This window comes from Rousettus aegyptiacus, unplaced genomic scaffold (assembly GCF_014176215.1).
Source record: "Rousettus aegyptiacus isolate mRouAeg1 unplaced genomic scaffold, mRouAeg1.p scaffold_m13_p_3, whole genome shotgun sequence".
Lineage (NCBI taxonomy): Eukaryota > Metazoa > Chordata > Mammalia > Chiroptera > Pteropodidae > Rousettus > Rousettus aegyptiacus.
In genome coordinates, this window is record NW_023416306.1 from 172086802 (window position 1) to 172104039 (window position 17238).

Here is a 17238-nt window from a genome sequence, read left to right on the forward strand (position 1 = left end):
TTTTCTTCGCTTAGCGTAACGCTTTTGAGTAGAATCCACATATTCATGTTGAGCCTTCCCACACCTAGATACTTCAGTGTTTTGCAAAGCCTTGTGTAAAACTATGCTATTGTAAAATTTTAGACTTAATGATTGTTGCAAACATAAACTAGTTTTTGTATATTGATCCATCCTTGGACTTTGCTAAATTCACCTGTTCTCATGCTGTTTGTAGATTCTTTCCATACTGGTTGTCTACAGGGACAGCCACATAACCTGTTAACGAAGTTCATCTTTTCTCAGTCCAAACGTATCTTGGCTTTTTTAGCACTCATCAGTCTTTTCAGCGGGACGCAGTTACGAAGGGGCGAAGCCACAGGGGGTTTTGACGCAGGTGAGGGGCTCCCGGGTGAGGTGGCGGCTGCAGTGGAGGTCAGTTCCAGCACTGTCACCTGACTTCACCCCCTGGGCTGGGCTCCCGCCTCCTGGGGGGTCTGTCTCCAGCCCACGGGCTGCTCCTGAGTCTGACAGACACTTGGCTCCCCACCCACACCCCACCCGACCCACCCTCGCCAGGGAGGTGAATTCCACCCGGACAGGACAGCATTCATCGGACTCCTGTTTGAATCCCTTCGGCGCCTGCTGCTTTTGATTTGGATATGGGGAACGTGGAACACCCCCCCCCCCCCCCGTTGCCCTTCCTGCCACCAATACCTAGTCCCACTGCGTTTACCCCACTTCCTCCAGCTGGTAACATGCCATCGGCATAAGGCAGGAGCCCACAGCTGGGCAGTTGAATGGTTAAGTCTTAATTTAAGTGATTCCTCTTCTTTTGCCTAAGGGGCTAAGAACTTCTGCCCCAGGATCCTAGCCATCAGCCCGCCCTGCCCCCTGCACCTGGCCTGAGGCCCTACAGGAAGCAGCAAGATTGGGGGGGAGGGCCAGTTAAGCAGATTTGGCAAAGAACGCTGGGACATTCAGAGGCTAAGGTATTAAGGGACTATGTTTAGCGTGTTTTACAAACGCATGAAGGCAGCTTGGACACGGAGACCCTGAAAGAGGGCAGGCAGGGAGTGTTGGTGTGACAACCCCGTTCCTTTAAGTGTCTAGAACACGCTCGCCACCCGCACCTGCCACCCAAGTGTCCCCACTGACTGGCAGCAGTCGTTATGAGCCATCTTTTACATTTTTCTCCTGGGCAAGACGTGTATTAAGTAATGCTTTACCTCTTGGGACCACCCTGGCCTCCACGGTTCCCCTCCGTACCCCCACATAAGACATCATCACATAAGCTTTTTAATTCATCTGTATTTGTAACAACCTTTTGAAGCAGAATGCAACTTGAACACTACAATTTCATTCACAAAGCTTGCTCTACTGACTTTCAAAGGGCTTTACAATACATCTGGGTGGGCTTATATTTTCGCTAAACAGTACTGTTCTTTGGAAAACGAGCTCTAGGGAACACTCCCCTCAGGTTGGTTCAGTGTGACATACTAACTTCTAGCGACTATACATGCAGTGGATAACTACAGGGGACAGAAGGTTTAAAAAGATGCTAGCAGATGAACGTTTTAAGCAGTTTTTTAAACATCACAGTATATTTTAGCACACGTCAGTGACAACAGGTTTGGTCTAATAAGGAATCCGCTCGACAGCTGGATGGTGCAGGTCCAGAGTTAACATGAGAGCACGCACGTCTAACACAACCTCACCCCTTACAATGAGCCAACACGAAACCAGGAAGGGAGAACTAGCTGCTTTAGTGAGTAGGTGTCACAGCATCGCACACTTAGAAAGAAACCTTACCCTTCCTTTAAGTAGTCGTCATGCCATACAGGGTTTTAAAATGTTAACAAAAATAAAAAAAATCCTTGAAAACACATCATCGGAGGGAACGCAGGCCAAGCGCCCCGGGCGTGCGCGGGCGGCTCCGGGGCCTCAGTCTACTTCCTCCATGCGGGAGGTGTCATCGTCCCCTTCCAGGGGCGGCATCTCTTCGGTGACAGCGGCGCTGCTGTCGTCAGCAGTGGGGTCATCCTCGTCGATACCTGTGGGGATGCAGAACACCCGTGTTGGAGTTCTTAAAATCACCGGCCACGCCCTCAGACTAACACCCCTGGCTCGTGACCACTTTCCAAGCTGAGCGATTCGAGGCCACATAAACCGGTTTCATTTTTCAGCTCGGATGACAAGGCACATTTATCCCTTCCACATATAATGACTAATACACGTTCCCTAAAGCTGGATGAGACTCCAATTCTGTTCCAAGGGCTGACAGTCACCCCTTTTCAACAGCTGCGCGCCCCAGTCCGCTTACCGAGACCCAGTTTGATCATCCTGTAGATCCTGTTCGCGTGGGTCTGGGGGTCTTCCAGACTGAAGCCGGACGACAGCAGCGCAGTTTCGTAGAGCAGGATGACCAGGTCCTTCACCGACTTGTCGTTCTTGTCGGCCTCCGCCTTCTGCCTCAAGGTCTCGATGATGGAGTGGTCGGGGTTTATCTCCAGATGTTTCTTTGCCGCCATGTAACCCATGGTGGAGTTGTCTCTCAGAGCCTGAGCTTTCATGATTCTTTCCATGTTTGCTGTCCAGCCGTATGTGCTCGTGACAATGCAGCATGGGGACGTCACCAACCGGTTTGACACCACCACCTGTAAGCAAACACTAAGTGATGACTGGGCCCGGAAAGATTGTTCTTACTTCTCAGTACCTACAATGGCTTTAATGATGAACCAAATACCACATATTTGCAAATTTAGGTATCCAAAGCTTGCTTTCTGCACATTCCACCCCCCTCAGGCCTTTAAAGTCTTAAGAGCTACCAGGTCACACCCATCACCGCATGGAAGGCCGCTTTCTATTTATAACTTGAGAAAACTTACAAAGGGAAATGGACCCCATGACTTAGTTTTGATAAACACCTAACACTGCTCCTAAAATGTGTCCATCAAGCAAACACAGGCAGAATACATTCACACACCTTTTCTACTTTTTTCTCCAAGATGTCCTTCATGATTTTGCAGAGGTTTTCAAACTTTGTTTTCTTCTCTTCCTGTTTCTTCTTCTCTTCTTCATCTTCTGGAAGCTCCAGGCCCTCTTTGGTGACTGACACTAACGTCTTGCCCTCGAACTCCTTCAGCTGCTGGACGCAATACTCGTCGATCGGCTCGATCATGTAGATCACCTCCAGGCCGTGCTTGCGCAGGCGCTCCACGAAGGCCGAGTTCGCGACCTGGTCCTTGGTCTCACCTGACATCAAAAAGTTAACTTTTAGACCTTGAGCGGGAGAATGTTTCGCTCCTTGTGACTTTTCCTAGTCAGACCTGGCCAGCACAGACGGCTCACGTTAACGCACACGGGCGGTGCCGCGTGGGCAGAGCACACACCGTGGCTCCTTCCAAGGCTGCGAAGCAGGTGCGCAGCCCCAGCCCTCACCGCCCGCTACCTGTGATGTAGTAGATGTGCTTCTGGTTCTCCTTCATCCTCGTGCAGTAGTCCTTGAGCGAAACCATCTCGTCGCCCGAGGCGGAGGTGTAGTATCTCAACAGCTCCGAGAGCTTCTTCCGGTTCTGAGAATCTTCATGGATTCCCAGCTGAAAAACATCAGCTTTAGAAAAACTTTCTACACATTGAACAAAATGACTTAAAACTCCAGAAGCCATTTTGATTCCTGCTGCTAAGGGTCAAGCGTGTTCGTACCAACCTTAATGTTTTTAGAAAACTGCTCATAAAACTTTTTATAGTTTTCTTTATCTTCTGCCAGCTCAGTGAAAAGTTCCAAGCATTTTTTGACCAAATTCTTTCTGATAACTTTCAAAATCTTGCTTTGTTGTAACATCTCCCGAGAAATATTTAGAGGGAGATCCTCAGAGTCCACCACGCCTCTGATGAAATCTAATTAAAAAAACCAAAAAAACAAATGTGCTCTCAGAAGAAAAATCAACAAACACGCAAAACTAAAAAACCAACCACCCATGAGTTCCCCGCTCCTGGCTCCATCTGGCCCGAGAGCATGAGTCCCTTGAGCGAGCGGCTGAGCTCACTGCCACCCGACCGCACTTACTCAGGTACTCAGGGATCAGCTCCTCGCAGTTATCCATGATGAAAACTCTGCGGACATACAACTTGATGTTGTTCTTTTTCTTTCTGTTTTCGAACAGATCGAAGGGAGCACGTCTTGGAACGAAAAGAAGGGCTCTGAATTCCAACTGTCCCTCCACTGAAAAATGCTGTAAAAAAAACAGACCCTGAGTCAGTCCCTGAATAAACACTCGCGATCACATAAACACACACTGGGGAGGACCGCGGGCCGGGGCCCGGAGGCGGCCGCCGGCCGCCGCTCACCTTCACCGCCAGGTGGTCCTCCCAGTCGTTGGTGAGGCTCTTGTAGAACTCCCCGTACTCCTCATTGGTGATGTCGTCAGGGTTCCTGGTCCAGATCGGCTTTGTCTTGTTCAGCTCTTCCTGATCGATGTACTTCTCCTTGATCTTCTTCTTCTTCTTCTTGTCACCGTCCTTCTTTTCTTCCTCCTCCTCATCAGACCCGACGTCTTCTATTTCAGGTTTGTCCTCCGAATCCTTTTCTTCTTTTTCTTTCTCTTCCTCTTTGTCTTCCTTTTCTTCAGCCTCATCATCACTGACTTCTTTGTCGCGTTCCTTCTCCACCTGAGAGAAGACACGAGGTCCCGTCACCCCTGCATTCCAGACCTGAAAAACCAGCTCAACGCAATGGGCGCACTTTATGACAAACCCCGGATTAGTTCAAACCTCAAGTAGCGCGAAATCGCACCAGTATTTGATATGTTTAACGTAAGTGCAGTCCTGGATCCCTTGACAGAACAAGAAACGTCAGGCTAGTCCAATAACTACTAAGTTCAGGCCTCTCCCATATCAATACATCTGGGAAACTAAGAGTTGTAACTCACTTCGGTCATCGACGCCTACGAACCACACACACACAAACTCACAAAGAGAGTGATGGGGTAGCCGATAAACTGGGAGTGCTTCTTCACGATCTCCTTGATCCTCCTCTCCTCCAGGTACTCCGTTTGGTCTTCTTTCAGGTGCAGGATCACCTTTGTTCCACGACCCATGGGTTCCCCTGAAACGGGAGCGGGGCAATGAATTCAATTTCAATTGCTACAGTCAAATCAAGGTAAAAAAATCACAATCTCCTCAGCACTTGAAGCCATGCCTAATGTGCTCTGAACCAGAGTGAAAGCAAAGACTACAGTCACTTCTGATCAAGCTGCCTCATCCGCGATACCCACAAATGCCACGCTGGAGCGCTGCACGTGCTCATTAGCTCTCTGCACACTGCCAGGCCCATGACTCACAGCACCCCGCCTCCGCATGACCCACAGCCAGGACCTTTCATCAGGTGCGTACCTGTGTCAGTCCTAACTGTGAACGACCCTCCGGCGGAAGATTCCCAGGCATACTGCTCATCATCATTGTGTTTGGTGATCACCGTCACTTTTTCGGCAACCAGATAGGCAGAGTAAAACCCAACACCAAACTGGCCAATCATGGAGATGTCTGCACCGGCCTGCAAAGCTTCCATGAACGCTTTGGTCCCAGACTTGGCGATAGTACCAAGGTTATTGATCAAGTCGGCCTTGGTCATTCCAATCCCAGTGTCTACAATGGTGAGGGTCCGATCTTGTTTGTTCGGAATGAGATTAATGTGCAACTCTTTCCCAGAGTCTAGCTTACTCGGATCTGTCAAGCTTTCATATCTGATTTTGTCCAGAGCCTGTCAAAACATACAGATCGTTCAGCAGAGCCCCTACCTGCTGAAATGATACTGAAAGGAAAACCCAACGCCATGTTAAGGAGACTTACATCCGATGAATTTGAAATAAGCTCCCTCAGAAAGATCTCCTTATTCGAGTAGAAAGTATTGATGATCAACGACATCAACTGGGCGATCTCCGCCTGGAAGGCGAACGTCTCAACCTCCTCCTCCTCCATCGGCTGGTCTTGGGCCTGGGTCTCCTCCGGCATCTGCAGAAGACACCGCGCCAACGTGAACCCCGCAGTCTGCCCACAGCAGCTCTACGGAGGCCAACTGCGTTCTACCGACCTTTCCGGACCTTTCCGAACCTTCATCTGAAGGATACGCGACACCGAGCGACCCGAAAACGGTAGGCCGGCCCACAAAGGGATGACCTCATTGCGAGCCGCGGCAACGTGGAGCGTGTGCACGCCACCGGGAGGCCCGGGCCTTGGCAACGGGGCGCCCGCCCCCCACGACTCCCCCACCGCGGGGCTCGCCGGAGACAGCCGAGAGGCCTTCCGGGGCGGGGAAGGGGGAGCCCTGCCGCCGGGCGGGTCCCCCCGCGTCACTTGGGTGGCGCGGCCGCCGGCCATCCCCAAGGGGCGTATGTGAGGCCGCAGCAGGCCCGAGGCCGCCGGGGGGACCGCAGATGGCCCGGACCTGCGGGCCGATGGCTTCAGCGCTGGACCCGGCCCCCGCCGCCGCCACTGCTCTGCGACTCGACCCCCCCACAGCCCCCCAGGAGCCCCCCGACCGCCCCTCACCTTGGCTAAGGGACAGCACCGGCTCCGCAGCGACGCAGCACCAGGACGCAGAAGCAACTGGCGCGCCACCCCCGCGCCTCCCTTATATAGAGGCGGGCCCGCCCTGCGCGCGGCGCCTTTTCCAGAAGCCTCCCGAACCTTCCGGAAGAACACCCCCCCCCCCAACCGCCGCCGCGGCCGCGCGCCTGCGCCTGCGCCCTGGCCGCCCCCGGGCCCGCGCGCCCCGCCCCCAACCGCCGCCGCGCGCCCCGCGCCCGCCCCAGGGCGCCTGCGCGGCCCGGAACGCCCGGGAGCGGCCCGCGCGCCGCTCCCCGCTGCCCGCGCCGCGGCCCCGGCTCAGCGCGCGGCCCGGGCGGCGAGCCGGCGCCTCCTCGCTGCCGTCCAGCCCCGGGCCGGGGGCCCGCGCCGCGGCTTCGCGAGGGCTGCGGGAGTAAACGCGGAGCTCGGGGCGCGTCCTGCGCCGTGTCCCGCGGCGTGAGTTAGAGCGCAGACCCTCAGTCACGTGCTGGCGCTCCTCGCGCTCTGGGCCACCTGGGCCGCAGAACCGGGTCCCCAGCGTCAGGGGCCGGTGTCGGCGACTAGGGCCCGGGGCCAGGGCAAGGCCTCGAGGCCGTGTGCGGAGCTGAGGGGCAGAGAGTAGAGGCGTCGGGCCACGATTAGAAGCTTTAGGGGCTGAGGTCTGGGCTGTAGCCATTCGGCCCCGCAGCAATGGTGGGGTCAGGTCCCTGGGATTCGGGCGACAGGTGCCTACTAGAACCTCACTATGCGGGGCCAATCCATAGCGGATGTGAGGGGTGACCAGCAGGACATGTGGCGTGGGGAGGCAAGCCGAACCCCGGTTTCTTCCTTACGGAGAAGGGACACCCCTGGCAGGTGGGGGTCATATTTGGACAAGGGGCGCCTCCTACCTCCGGCCTCGTGGGGCTCCGGGCAGCCACAGGTGGGACAGGGAGCAGGAGCGCTTGCAGGTGATTGCGGGGATCCCCAAACGCAGGGCACTGCCCGGACTTCGGGGCTAGTCCTGGCCCGACGCCCCTCAGTGCACAGGGGCCCGAATTCTCCAAACCCACGCGCACTCCCTTGAGGAGGCCAACCTTTCTTTGGTTTCCCTAAAACCCCAACCTTCACACTCTGCCCCTTAGTCCGAAGTGCCGGCATTTGAACAAATGTGTCCTCGCCCAGCTGCACCCGTCATGATTTCATAAAGCTCTTTATTTCACGTCATTTCAGGTTTTCCATAAAAAGTATTTAATTCACGGCTGATGTAGTTAACTTGTGCCAAAAGCCACTTTCTAAAGTTGGAATTCCCAGTCTTTCCAAACTGCCAGGTGAGGTTTAAGACTCCTGGAGGGGGAGGGGACCTTAGGCCTGGCCAGCTCAGTAACAGGGACCTCTCACAGGTGGAGGGCCCCGCCTCACCCAAGACTCTCGTCACCCACCTCCCTCCCAGCTCCTTTGTCTGTAGCTCCGCCCACTGCTGTGCCGCCCCCTCCCTCCTCCCCCCCCCCGCCCGCCCCGACGCTTTGGGCCTTCGGGAATGATCTGGAAGCTCCTTGCGATGTAAACAAACCCGACTGAATACTTCCTCCCCCCACCTCACCCCACCCCCGCCCCGCTTTATCTCCAGGGAAACCCAGCTTTTTCGGAAACGGTTTTCAGGCTGGAGCTTGAGACCCATTAGCAGTTTGTGAAATCCGCGCGGGATGTCCTGAGTCGCGTTAAAACGGGAAACTGGCGCCCACGTGGTAAGGGTGGCGGGGGACGGTTAGGCATTCGCGGGGCACACTGCAGATCCTCTGCCTGACCCCAGCTGTGTCCGGATGCTCGCAGCCGGGTTTTTCCCTGCGGCCTGGGCTGGGGACGGGCGGAGGGGTCGGAAGGGAAGGCCGTTCCTGCGGCAGGTTCCCCGTCGCCACTGTCTGCAGTGCACGGTGTCCTTGCGGGCGCCGGAGGCAGGCGCTCCCTCCACCTGTAGCCCACCAGCTGCCTTTGCCCCCCTGATATGGAGGCCTGGCCCACTCCTCTGGCCCGCTAATGCAGTGGCCCATTCGAAACCTTAGTGACATTCTTGGTTCCAGGCTGCTCCCCCGCCCCTCCCGTCCGGAGAACTTGCCCCAAGGCCACTCGAGAACCATTGTTTCCCAGCAAGTCCCAACTGTGTTGCCCGCCCTCCCCCCTGGGCCTCCTGACCTCCTGCTCTCCCCTGCTTCCGTTAGCAAACCCAAGGACGTTTCCTGTCCTTTCCGTCCTGCGGGGAACTTTCCGCGCTACCCACCACCCTTGAAACCCGCCTCCGTACGTTCGCCACAGCGTGCTGTGGCTTCCCCTCCGCCTGCCGCCGCGCCTTGTCTCCTCTGCGGACTCGTCCCCCTCTGCCGGGCCTGTGTGCAGGCGACTCACTGAGAGGCTGGGGCCAGGATCCCTCCAGCTCTAGGCCTGGACGCCGAACCCGCTTCCCCCACCTGCCTGGCGGCTGCCTTGCAAAGTACCACCGCCTTCCATAAGAACCCCCAAGCATCGCTTCAGGGGTTCTGGCGTGAGCCCAGCCGTTTCCGCCTGTCTGCCTCCCAGATACCTCGACTCCATCTACTGCTCTCCCTTCTCACCCCGCTAGACCCTCACCCCTGTCCGTCCACACAACCTTCAGCTCACCTGGAAGACCTCCGTGGCCACCTGCCTGCCTCGTGCATCTGCACAGGTCTGTCTCCACCATAGAGGCGGGGGAGCTTAGAGGACACAGGTCTGACCCTGTCAGTCTCCTCCACACCTCCCCAAACCCTCACTGACACCCCGTCACTCTTACAGGAAAGACAGTCCCGAGGCCCTGCATGGTACCTACCCATTTGTCTACAGTTCCCGTGGGTGCGCCCTGTGGTGATCCACCCCCACAGGGCCGTGTGCATGTCGTTCCTTAGCGGGACCACCACTCCCGCTCTTCCTTCTAATAGTCCTAGGGGACCTTCGGCTCACACCTTTTCTTTGGGACCCCTCCCCACCCCCACCTTGCCTTCCTTCCAAGCCTGGGGATCCCTGACGTGCAGAGGTTCTCAGAACTGAGCCCCGACCCCGGGCGGTGCGCCGAGCTCATCTGCGCACCTGGCCTTCCGAGCCCTGCGTTCTGCCCCCGATTTCCGCCCAGCAACCTCAGTCCTGTATTTCTAGCACACCTTCCCGTCCAGCAGATTTAGCTCTGAATTATTTGTTGAACTCATCTCACAGGGATCTTGCTGTCAGGCGAAGCCGATCATTTTCCTCCTCCTCGGGGAACCTCTCAGTGTCATTTAGCTGGGACACAAGGATCTAGGTACCCCGGAGTCAAACCCCAGCTCTGCCCTTGCTCTTTGTGACCCCTCTCTTTGCCTTCAGCATCTGTAGAAAGTGCATGAAGATAGCTTCCTCGTGGGGGTGTGAGGCTTCGGTGAGCTACGTCTGGTTTTGGAAATGGCCCAGGACCGGGTCTGACACACGGTAACTGTTATATATGTTCCTTAAAGTAAAGAACTTTCTACTTTCCCTTTTGATTTCTTCTTTGACCCCTGGGTAATCTACAAATGTATTAGATTCCAGATATTTGGAGGTTTTCCAGATATTTTTTGGTTATTGATTTCTAATATTCCTTTGAGGTCAGAGAATATTTTTTGCATGATTTGAATTCTTTCAAATTTATTGAGACTTAGTATATGGCCCATCTTGGTAAATGTCGCATACACAAACTAATTATGCTGAGGAAAAGATGCCAGTCGTTTACTTAAAATTTTAGAAAATGCAAACTATAGTGACAGAAAGCAGACCAGTGGCTGCCTCTGGGCGGGGCGGGGTGGGGGGGCTCGCGAGAGCCGAGGGAGGGCCACCAGAGCGGAGGACACTGTGTGATGAACCTTTGCGGCTCGTTTGCAGTGATGTTTCACAGGGGTGTGTCTGTGCCGAAACGCATTGAACTGTACTGTAAGTGTGCAATTTGTTGCACGTCCATCACACATTGGCGAGCTGTTGTAAAGAAATTGCGTTGTTTAGCAAAGACCTGGGAGAAACGTTCAGAATCGAGTTGCAGAGGAGAAGTCAGTGGTTCGCACTCTGAAAGAGGCACAGTGGGCTCGGAGGAGGATGGCGTGGGCGAAAGCACGGGTGTGCGGCGGGACCGCGGGACCCATCCCTGCCCGCACTGGCTGTGTGACGCCGAGCAGGTCCCTCGCCCGCTCTGTGCTCGGGTCCCCTCGCCTCTGTGGTGGGGATGACTGGCGAAGAATCGGCTGGATGCGCGAGCTAACCCGGGGGAGGCCCTTCGCGCCCGGTGCGCGTCGGCCTCCGCCTCGAGGGGAACGGGGAGGCGGGGCGACCTGTGCCAGCGGCCGCCACACCCCCAGGATGCCGTCCTGCACTCGTGGGTCTCTGCTGGGCTTGGGTTCACTGCTTGAGAGGGAAGGGGAGGGCTGAGAGCAGAGCCCCCGGGGACGTGAACTCTGGAGCGCAGGACCGGGAGTGACATGTCTGGCCCTGATCCTGGCCACGTGTTCTGGAGTTGGCCCTAAAGTGGATTCCCACGGAGCAAACTGGCTTTCCTGTCGCCGCACTGTAGAACTGGGGACGTTCAGTTCTACAGTGGTACCAAGTTTGTCCTCTGGAAAGTTTTAACCCATCCGACAAGGCCCAGCTTGGCAGTCCAGGATGGGGCTGGTCACTTCCTCGTTGGCTTGCCACCAGAAGCGGGCACAGCAACCCCTCCCCCCGAAACACACACACAGTTATCAGCACTGAGCATGGTGGGAAAAACGTCTGGGCGTTTCGATAGAGGAAATGGTGCCTGTGTGATGAGCACTGCGACTCAGTGCCTAGTTCCTGAGGGCTGTGTGCAGGCCCTGGGGTGCAGCGTGTGACAAACCGGGTCACCACCCTCGTGGTGGAGACAGACGTGGAGCCAAGCCACACGAACGTCCCAGTTTACAAACTGGCGCGTGCAGGGGCGGGGCGGTGGTGCTCAGGTCGGGCCTCCCAGAGGCCTCCCTGAGGAGGAGGAGCTGTTAGCCTGGTGGGCGGGCCTGCGCGCGCACGTCTGTGTGTGTGTGCACGTGCGGTATGTGTGAGCATGTGTGCGTGCATGCATCTGCACGCGCGGGCATGTGTGCATGCGTGGGTGTGTGTGCATGTGCGGTATGTGTGAGCATGTGTGCGTGCATGCATCTGCACGCGCGGGCATGTGTGCATGCGTGGGTGTGTGTGCGTGTGCGCGCGCTTGTGTGGAAAGGCGCCCGGGAAGGGAGCAGTGTCTGCAAGGGCGGGGGCTGGGGGAGTAACGGGGTCAGCAGGGAGGAGCCAGAAGGCCAGGCGGGGAGAGAAGTGGAGGCCGCACACCCCCTCCATGTCACCAGTGGGCTGGGGGACGCAGAGCATCGTGGGCGGGAGTGGCCAGTGGAGGCCGAGCAAGCAGTCGGCAGGCGCCAGGCCCTGCAGTGCGCTGAGCCAGGGGCTCGATGCCTGGCCCAAGGCCCATCAGCGGCATCAGAGGCCTTCCCGGGAGCCCCAGTCAGACCCGTCCGGATGAAGGTGGGGCTGGTGAGAGCAGGAGGGTCTGCACCCGCAGCGCTGGGGGCGGGGGCGGGCTTGGAGAGAGAACAGGCTGGGTGAGGCCAGGGAGCCCGCAGGCCCTATGTGGGTGGGGCTGCGGTCACCCAGGGGCAGCAGGTGACTGGCTCAGAGCCATCAGTGTTGGACCCAACCGTCTGTGGGGCGTCCAGAAAACAGGGTCCTGGGGTGTGAGCGGACAGCGGGGTCTGTTCGGGCAGGAGCCAGCAGTGGGGGAGAGCGAGAACTGGGCCCCGGAGGCCGGCCTGGAGGGAGAGGCGGCCTGGGGGTGCCTGCGGGCGGCACGCTCCCTCCCAGCCCCCACCAGGCTTCCTGGCCTCTCTCGCAGAAACCAGTGTGTCTTCCGTACCTGCCGAGTGGGCTGTGGACAGGTGTGCACTGAGCCCCTCCCCACACAGCTGGCCGGATGTCAGGCAGCCCCCCTGAGTGTACACGGCGGGGGTGGAGTGCAAGCTATAAACCTGCGAACGAGGAGTGAGACCAGTTCAGGTCGGCTCCTCGGTCCTGAAGGAACCAGCGGTCCTGGCCTCAGACTCCACCTCCAGAAGCATCATTTCCCCTTGAACTCACCTCAAACCTTCTGAGTCATCTTCGACTCGTTCCACAGCCCCCACGTTCTGTCAACTGCCAAGTCTTGTGGATTTTTCCTTTAAAACGTCCTTTTCATCTGAGCTCAGGGTCCCTCCCTGGCCCAGGTCCTCTGGCCCCTGTGACCTGGCCACCTACGGGCGGCTATCACTGGATTTATCTGTTCTAATCTCCTATTTCCATCTGCACGCTTCCCAGTGCAGAAACACGTGGGCTCCCAGGACAGCAAGCCAGCAGCCCCCTCTTCCAGCACACACCAGGGCCCGGCTGCCCAGCTGCCCAGCTGCCCAGCTACCCAGCTCTCCCTGCCCCGGGCCCCTCGCTCCTCCCCATCGCCACACCTGCCCCTGGTGCTCTCAGGCCTGGACGCCAGCGCAGACACCCACGTGTTGCCCAGGCCCCAGCCACAACCCCCACTGTCCGAGGAGGAGGCATTGCTGTCCTGGCCAGGTGGCCTGGAACTTAAGAATATAGCGGAGAAAATCCACAGGGAGGAAGAAGGGAGCAGGACCGTGTGATCGGGGTGGGGAGGGGGCGCACCAAGACCATGCCGCCGCGCGGGTTCCCGGTCCGCTCCAGCCCCCCGCGCCCCACCCAGCCCCCGGCGGTGGCGATGACCTCACACTGGCACAGCAGGCCCGTCGCCCTGGGGTGGGGCACCCTCACAGTGCCCTCGCGGTCATTCACTGTACAAAGACTGTCGCAGCAACTCGAGGACTTTCCGGTCTGGCTCTGATCTCTGCAGGCCCATCTCCATCCACTTCCGGTTGCTCCCCAAACGTCCCTGGAACTTCGGGGCAGGTCCTCCGCCTCTTCCTAGGTCGACCCTGGTCTCCCAAGCTCAGCGTGACTTGGAGTCACTGCCAGGGCCAAATCCACTCCAGATGCCGTCCCCACAGCTCTTAGCCCTCTGGGCCAAACTGAAATCAGAATTTGCTCTTCTCACCTCTTTAGCCCCTAAACCTGGCTCGAGCCCCGCCACCTGGCAGGCGGCCATACACCTGGGAATGAGCAACTCACCAAATGTCAATAGGTCCTTGGAAACTGTGACTTGAAGCAAAACAATGAAACCAGAACAATGAAACTCTTGTCTATATCAATTAACCAGAGGCTAATTGATATAGATGAGAGTTAAGTTCCTACGGCGTATTTCTGGTCACAAAGACACCACCAAACTTCTACTAAATGACCCAAAACACTTCTAATAGTAAACACTGAAATACATGTGAGCTTTACAGACATTGAGGAAAGATGAATAAAAACAAGATCAGCTCATCTCAGGTCAGGGTCACAGGTGGCCGGAGCCTGTGTCTGGCGGCTCAGGGCACGAGGTGGGGCCACCCACCGCCGCCCACACTGGGACAACGCAAGCTCGGCATTCTCCTCGCGAGCACACTGCCGTGAAAGGGGAGGGAAAACCCACGAGGCTGGGGAGACCGTGCTCCCTCCACGGACAGAGGCCCCAGCCGGGAACCCAGCTTCATTTTCTCATCAGCGACAGAATGAAACCTCGTCGAAGGGGAGGGAGGACCTGGCCAGGACCTGGCGCCGTGGGAGGCGCGGTTGGAAGCCTCCCGCAGCGGCAGCGATTAACCGTGGGCGCCACCTGGTGGCCAGTCGATGGTGGTGTTGGGGGGGCGATGGGACCTTGCTTGGAGGTTCAGGAATTTCACGTCTTCCCGAGAACAGGAGTGATTCTAGACCACGGCCTTTAGTGTCTCAGCCTGAGAAGTTTGTGGCAAAGCTCCCAGCCTTTCTCTGAGTAGGAACGAAACCGTCTCTAAGAGAACAGAAGGAGGCAACTCTTTGAAATAAAACGATGTGTTTCTCTGCTCGAGCCCCACACACGAAGAGACTGGAGGGCGAAAACGCAAACCTCGAATCCTGGGAGCCTTAAGATGGGGCGTTAGGAGTGGTGTGGCCAGTGGGCTCCGCTCCCCAGTCTCCCCCGGGTTCTCCTGGGACCTCGGGGTGGAGGCCGTAAAGCGGGGGGGAGGGCAGGTGCTCAGAGGGACTGTCGACCCCCACATACCCCAAGGTGGGGGGAGGTGGCTCAGAGACAATGCCGGGGGGGGGTGGTGGCGAGCAGGTACAACGTCCCTGGCTGGCTCAGGAGCTGACAGTTTCTTTCCGTCTGGACTGAGTCGGGGTCACCTGTCCGTCGGTTAGGACTCCGCCACGTGGCCAGTTGACGAGGTGATGGGCAGCTCAGTGTGGCCAGCTTGCCGCAGACGGGGTCATTATCTTTGGCAACCCGGTCCTGCCACTTCTCCCCTCACTTCCAGACCCCGGGATACGGCCCCCTCCAGCATCCCCTTAGCCCTGCCCCGCCTCGCCAGTCCTGACCGGAAACGCCCAGCCGCTCTCAGGAGTCGGCTCCGACCCCTCACCTGCCGCCACAGCCCCCTCCCCGCAGGAGGCAGTGTCGGCCCCCTTGTCCCTCCTGTGTCCCTCCCCCGTCGACTCTGGGGCAAGTCACTTCCCTTTAAGCTTCGGTTTCCTCATCTGGAAAACGGACAGGGATGGGACAGTGGGACCAGGTTCCACCTGTCACGATATGGTCCTACATTCTGTCGCTCGAGGCCAGGTGACCTGGTGTGGAAGAGCGTCATTAGATAGAACGGAGCCGTGAACGCGCCATCGGCAACACCGCACACCACAAGCCCCCGTACGTCCTCCGAGCTCAGCACGGAAAAGCATCATGTAGACGGTTCCTGACGGACCGTGTCGGAAAGAGCACGGAATATCACGATGCCCAGCTAAGGTCGCGGTCTGGGCTGCCAGTCGGTGTATGACAACCGGTTTCAATTCCCGAGCTCTTTCACAATGTCGCGTTCCGAGCAGCCTTGTGATGGCAGGCGAGAGGCCGCCTGTTAAGTTCAGAACCCTCCAGCACCTCTGCATTGCATGTGAAAACGCAGGATAAGTAAATTTCCCCAATACTGCGTTTCAGGCAACATCCAATCTTGTCGCCCAGATGAACACGACTAGCGGATTATGGCCGACGAGCCCAGGTGGTCTGCGTGGGCCGTGCCCATGGGTGCGTGGCCTCCGTGCCCGCCGCCCCGCCTGGAGCCCCGGCCTGCCCCGCAGCGCTCACGGGGGCCTTGCCGTTCCTGTCACGAACGGTGTCCCTTCTAATTTTTTTTTTAAATCTGTAAATAAAGTGATTATTTAAAAATTCCCCCTTTCAAACTGAAGAATCGGCCAGCCGCCTGACTCCTTTCCTTTCTGAGGGACAGCACGGGAGGGCGTGGGGCCACGGCCAGCGAGCCCAGGAGGCGGAGGGCCGTCCCTCGGCCGGAGGGAGCGGTGCCGGCACCAGCGGCCGGGTGCCGGCCGCTGCCCGTGAGGCGCAGGACGTGGCCGGGGCCGCCTCGCCTCCCCGCGGCCCGAGGTGACGGATGCGTGTGAACTCACACGCTTATCACATGTGTTCTGCGGCTGCTTCTTTGGTTCCACACTATGTTTGTGAAATTCAGTCATATTTTTTTCCCTCTGCATAATGTTCTACCACATGACTGTACTACAATTTGTGTAGCCGTTGTCGATAAAAATTTGGGTGATTTCCAGATTTTTACTGTTATAAACAATGCTGCCGTGGATATGCTAGTAACTTCAATTTTAGCAAATACAGCCAATTTGTTCTCAAAATAATGCTGTCAGTTGGCACCCCTGGCACTGAATGAGTCTCTCTGGCCCCACCCTGTCACCGACGCTCGGCAGGCCACATCAAAAAATAATTTTTGTCTTCAGTCTGGTGGCTTTGCAATGGCGTCTCACCAGGACTAATTTGCACGTCCTGGATTAGTAATCATCTTTTCACGTCTCCATGGCCGTGGGTTTGAAGCCCTGTTCCACCATTGGGCTGCGTGACCTTGGGAGGTTATTTAGTTCTGTGCGCCTCAGCTTCCTCGCCTGGAAAGTCTCTCTAGAGAAACTCACCAGCGTCAAAGACCTATAGGCTTTGACGCCGAGGGGTCCTCCAAGACTGCGGGGTCCTTCCCCACAAAACCTCCCTTTCTCGTTCACGTGATCACGTACTGGACCCTGCACTGGCCGGAGGCTGTGACTACAGAGATGATTAAGGAAAAGCCAGCTGCCGCCTGTCCATCTGCTTCCCACCAGCCGGGCCGGGGCTGGCGCCCCTCTCCTGCTGCTCCCCCCTCAGTCGCTTGTCTGGGCTGCAGAAGCTACACATGTCAACTCTTCACTGCCACATATGCGGGCTCCGGAAGGAGCGGGGGTGGGTACAGAAGACTGACCCACGGTGTCTGACCGGAAGCTGCCCGCGTGTCCATACTCCGCTCCTGCCATGGCCACTCTCCCGGGTTCTGCCACACATAGGTCCTGCTCCATGAGCAGGTGCTCTCGGTGTGGCTCACGAGCCACCTCTCCCGGGGGCCCGGGCGTCGCAGGGTCTCCTCTCCCCACAGCCCAGCGCGGCGATCATTTGCTGGGTGTCCTCTAGTCAGGGACCCAGTCCACTCTTGGGCAGCGCTTGGGCCCAGGACGAGGAGATGCTAGTCCAGGGAAAGAAGGAAG

At 57.4% G+C, this 17238-nt stretch overlaps 1 protein-coding gene across 2 annotated transcripts; it reads right to left on the reverse strand.

Annotated features, from left to right (window-relative positions):
• Positions 1-1267: 1267 nt before the first annotated feature.
• On the reverse strand, positions 1268-6715 carry HSP90AA1 (heat shock protein 90 alpha family class A member 1). 2 transcript variants are annotated; one of them, XM_016166018.2, is made up of 11 exons: positions 6526-6715; positions 5827-5988; positions 5371-5737; positions 4950-5083; positions 4327-4647; positions 4046-4211; positions 3686-3876; positions 3428-3575; positions 2963-3231; positions 2300-2633; positions 1268-2030 (listed from the first exon to the last, which is right to left on the reverse strand). In XM_016166018.2, exons 2-11 carry the CDS (start codon positions 5986-5988, stop codon positions 1921-1923), a joined length of 2202 nt encoding a protein of 733 aa, XP_016021504.2. In that variant the 5' UTR covers positions 6526-6715; the 3' UTR covers positions 1268-1920. The 2 variants fall into 2 exon arrangements, with proteins under 2 accessions (XP_016021504.2, XP_036074072.1); XM_036218179.1 differs by lacking the exon at positions 6526-6715 and adding an exon at positions 6068-6087.
• Between the last annotated feature and the right edge of the window lie 10523 nt (positions 6716-17238).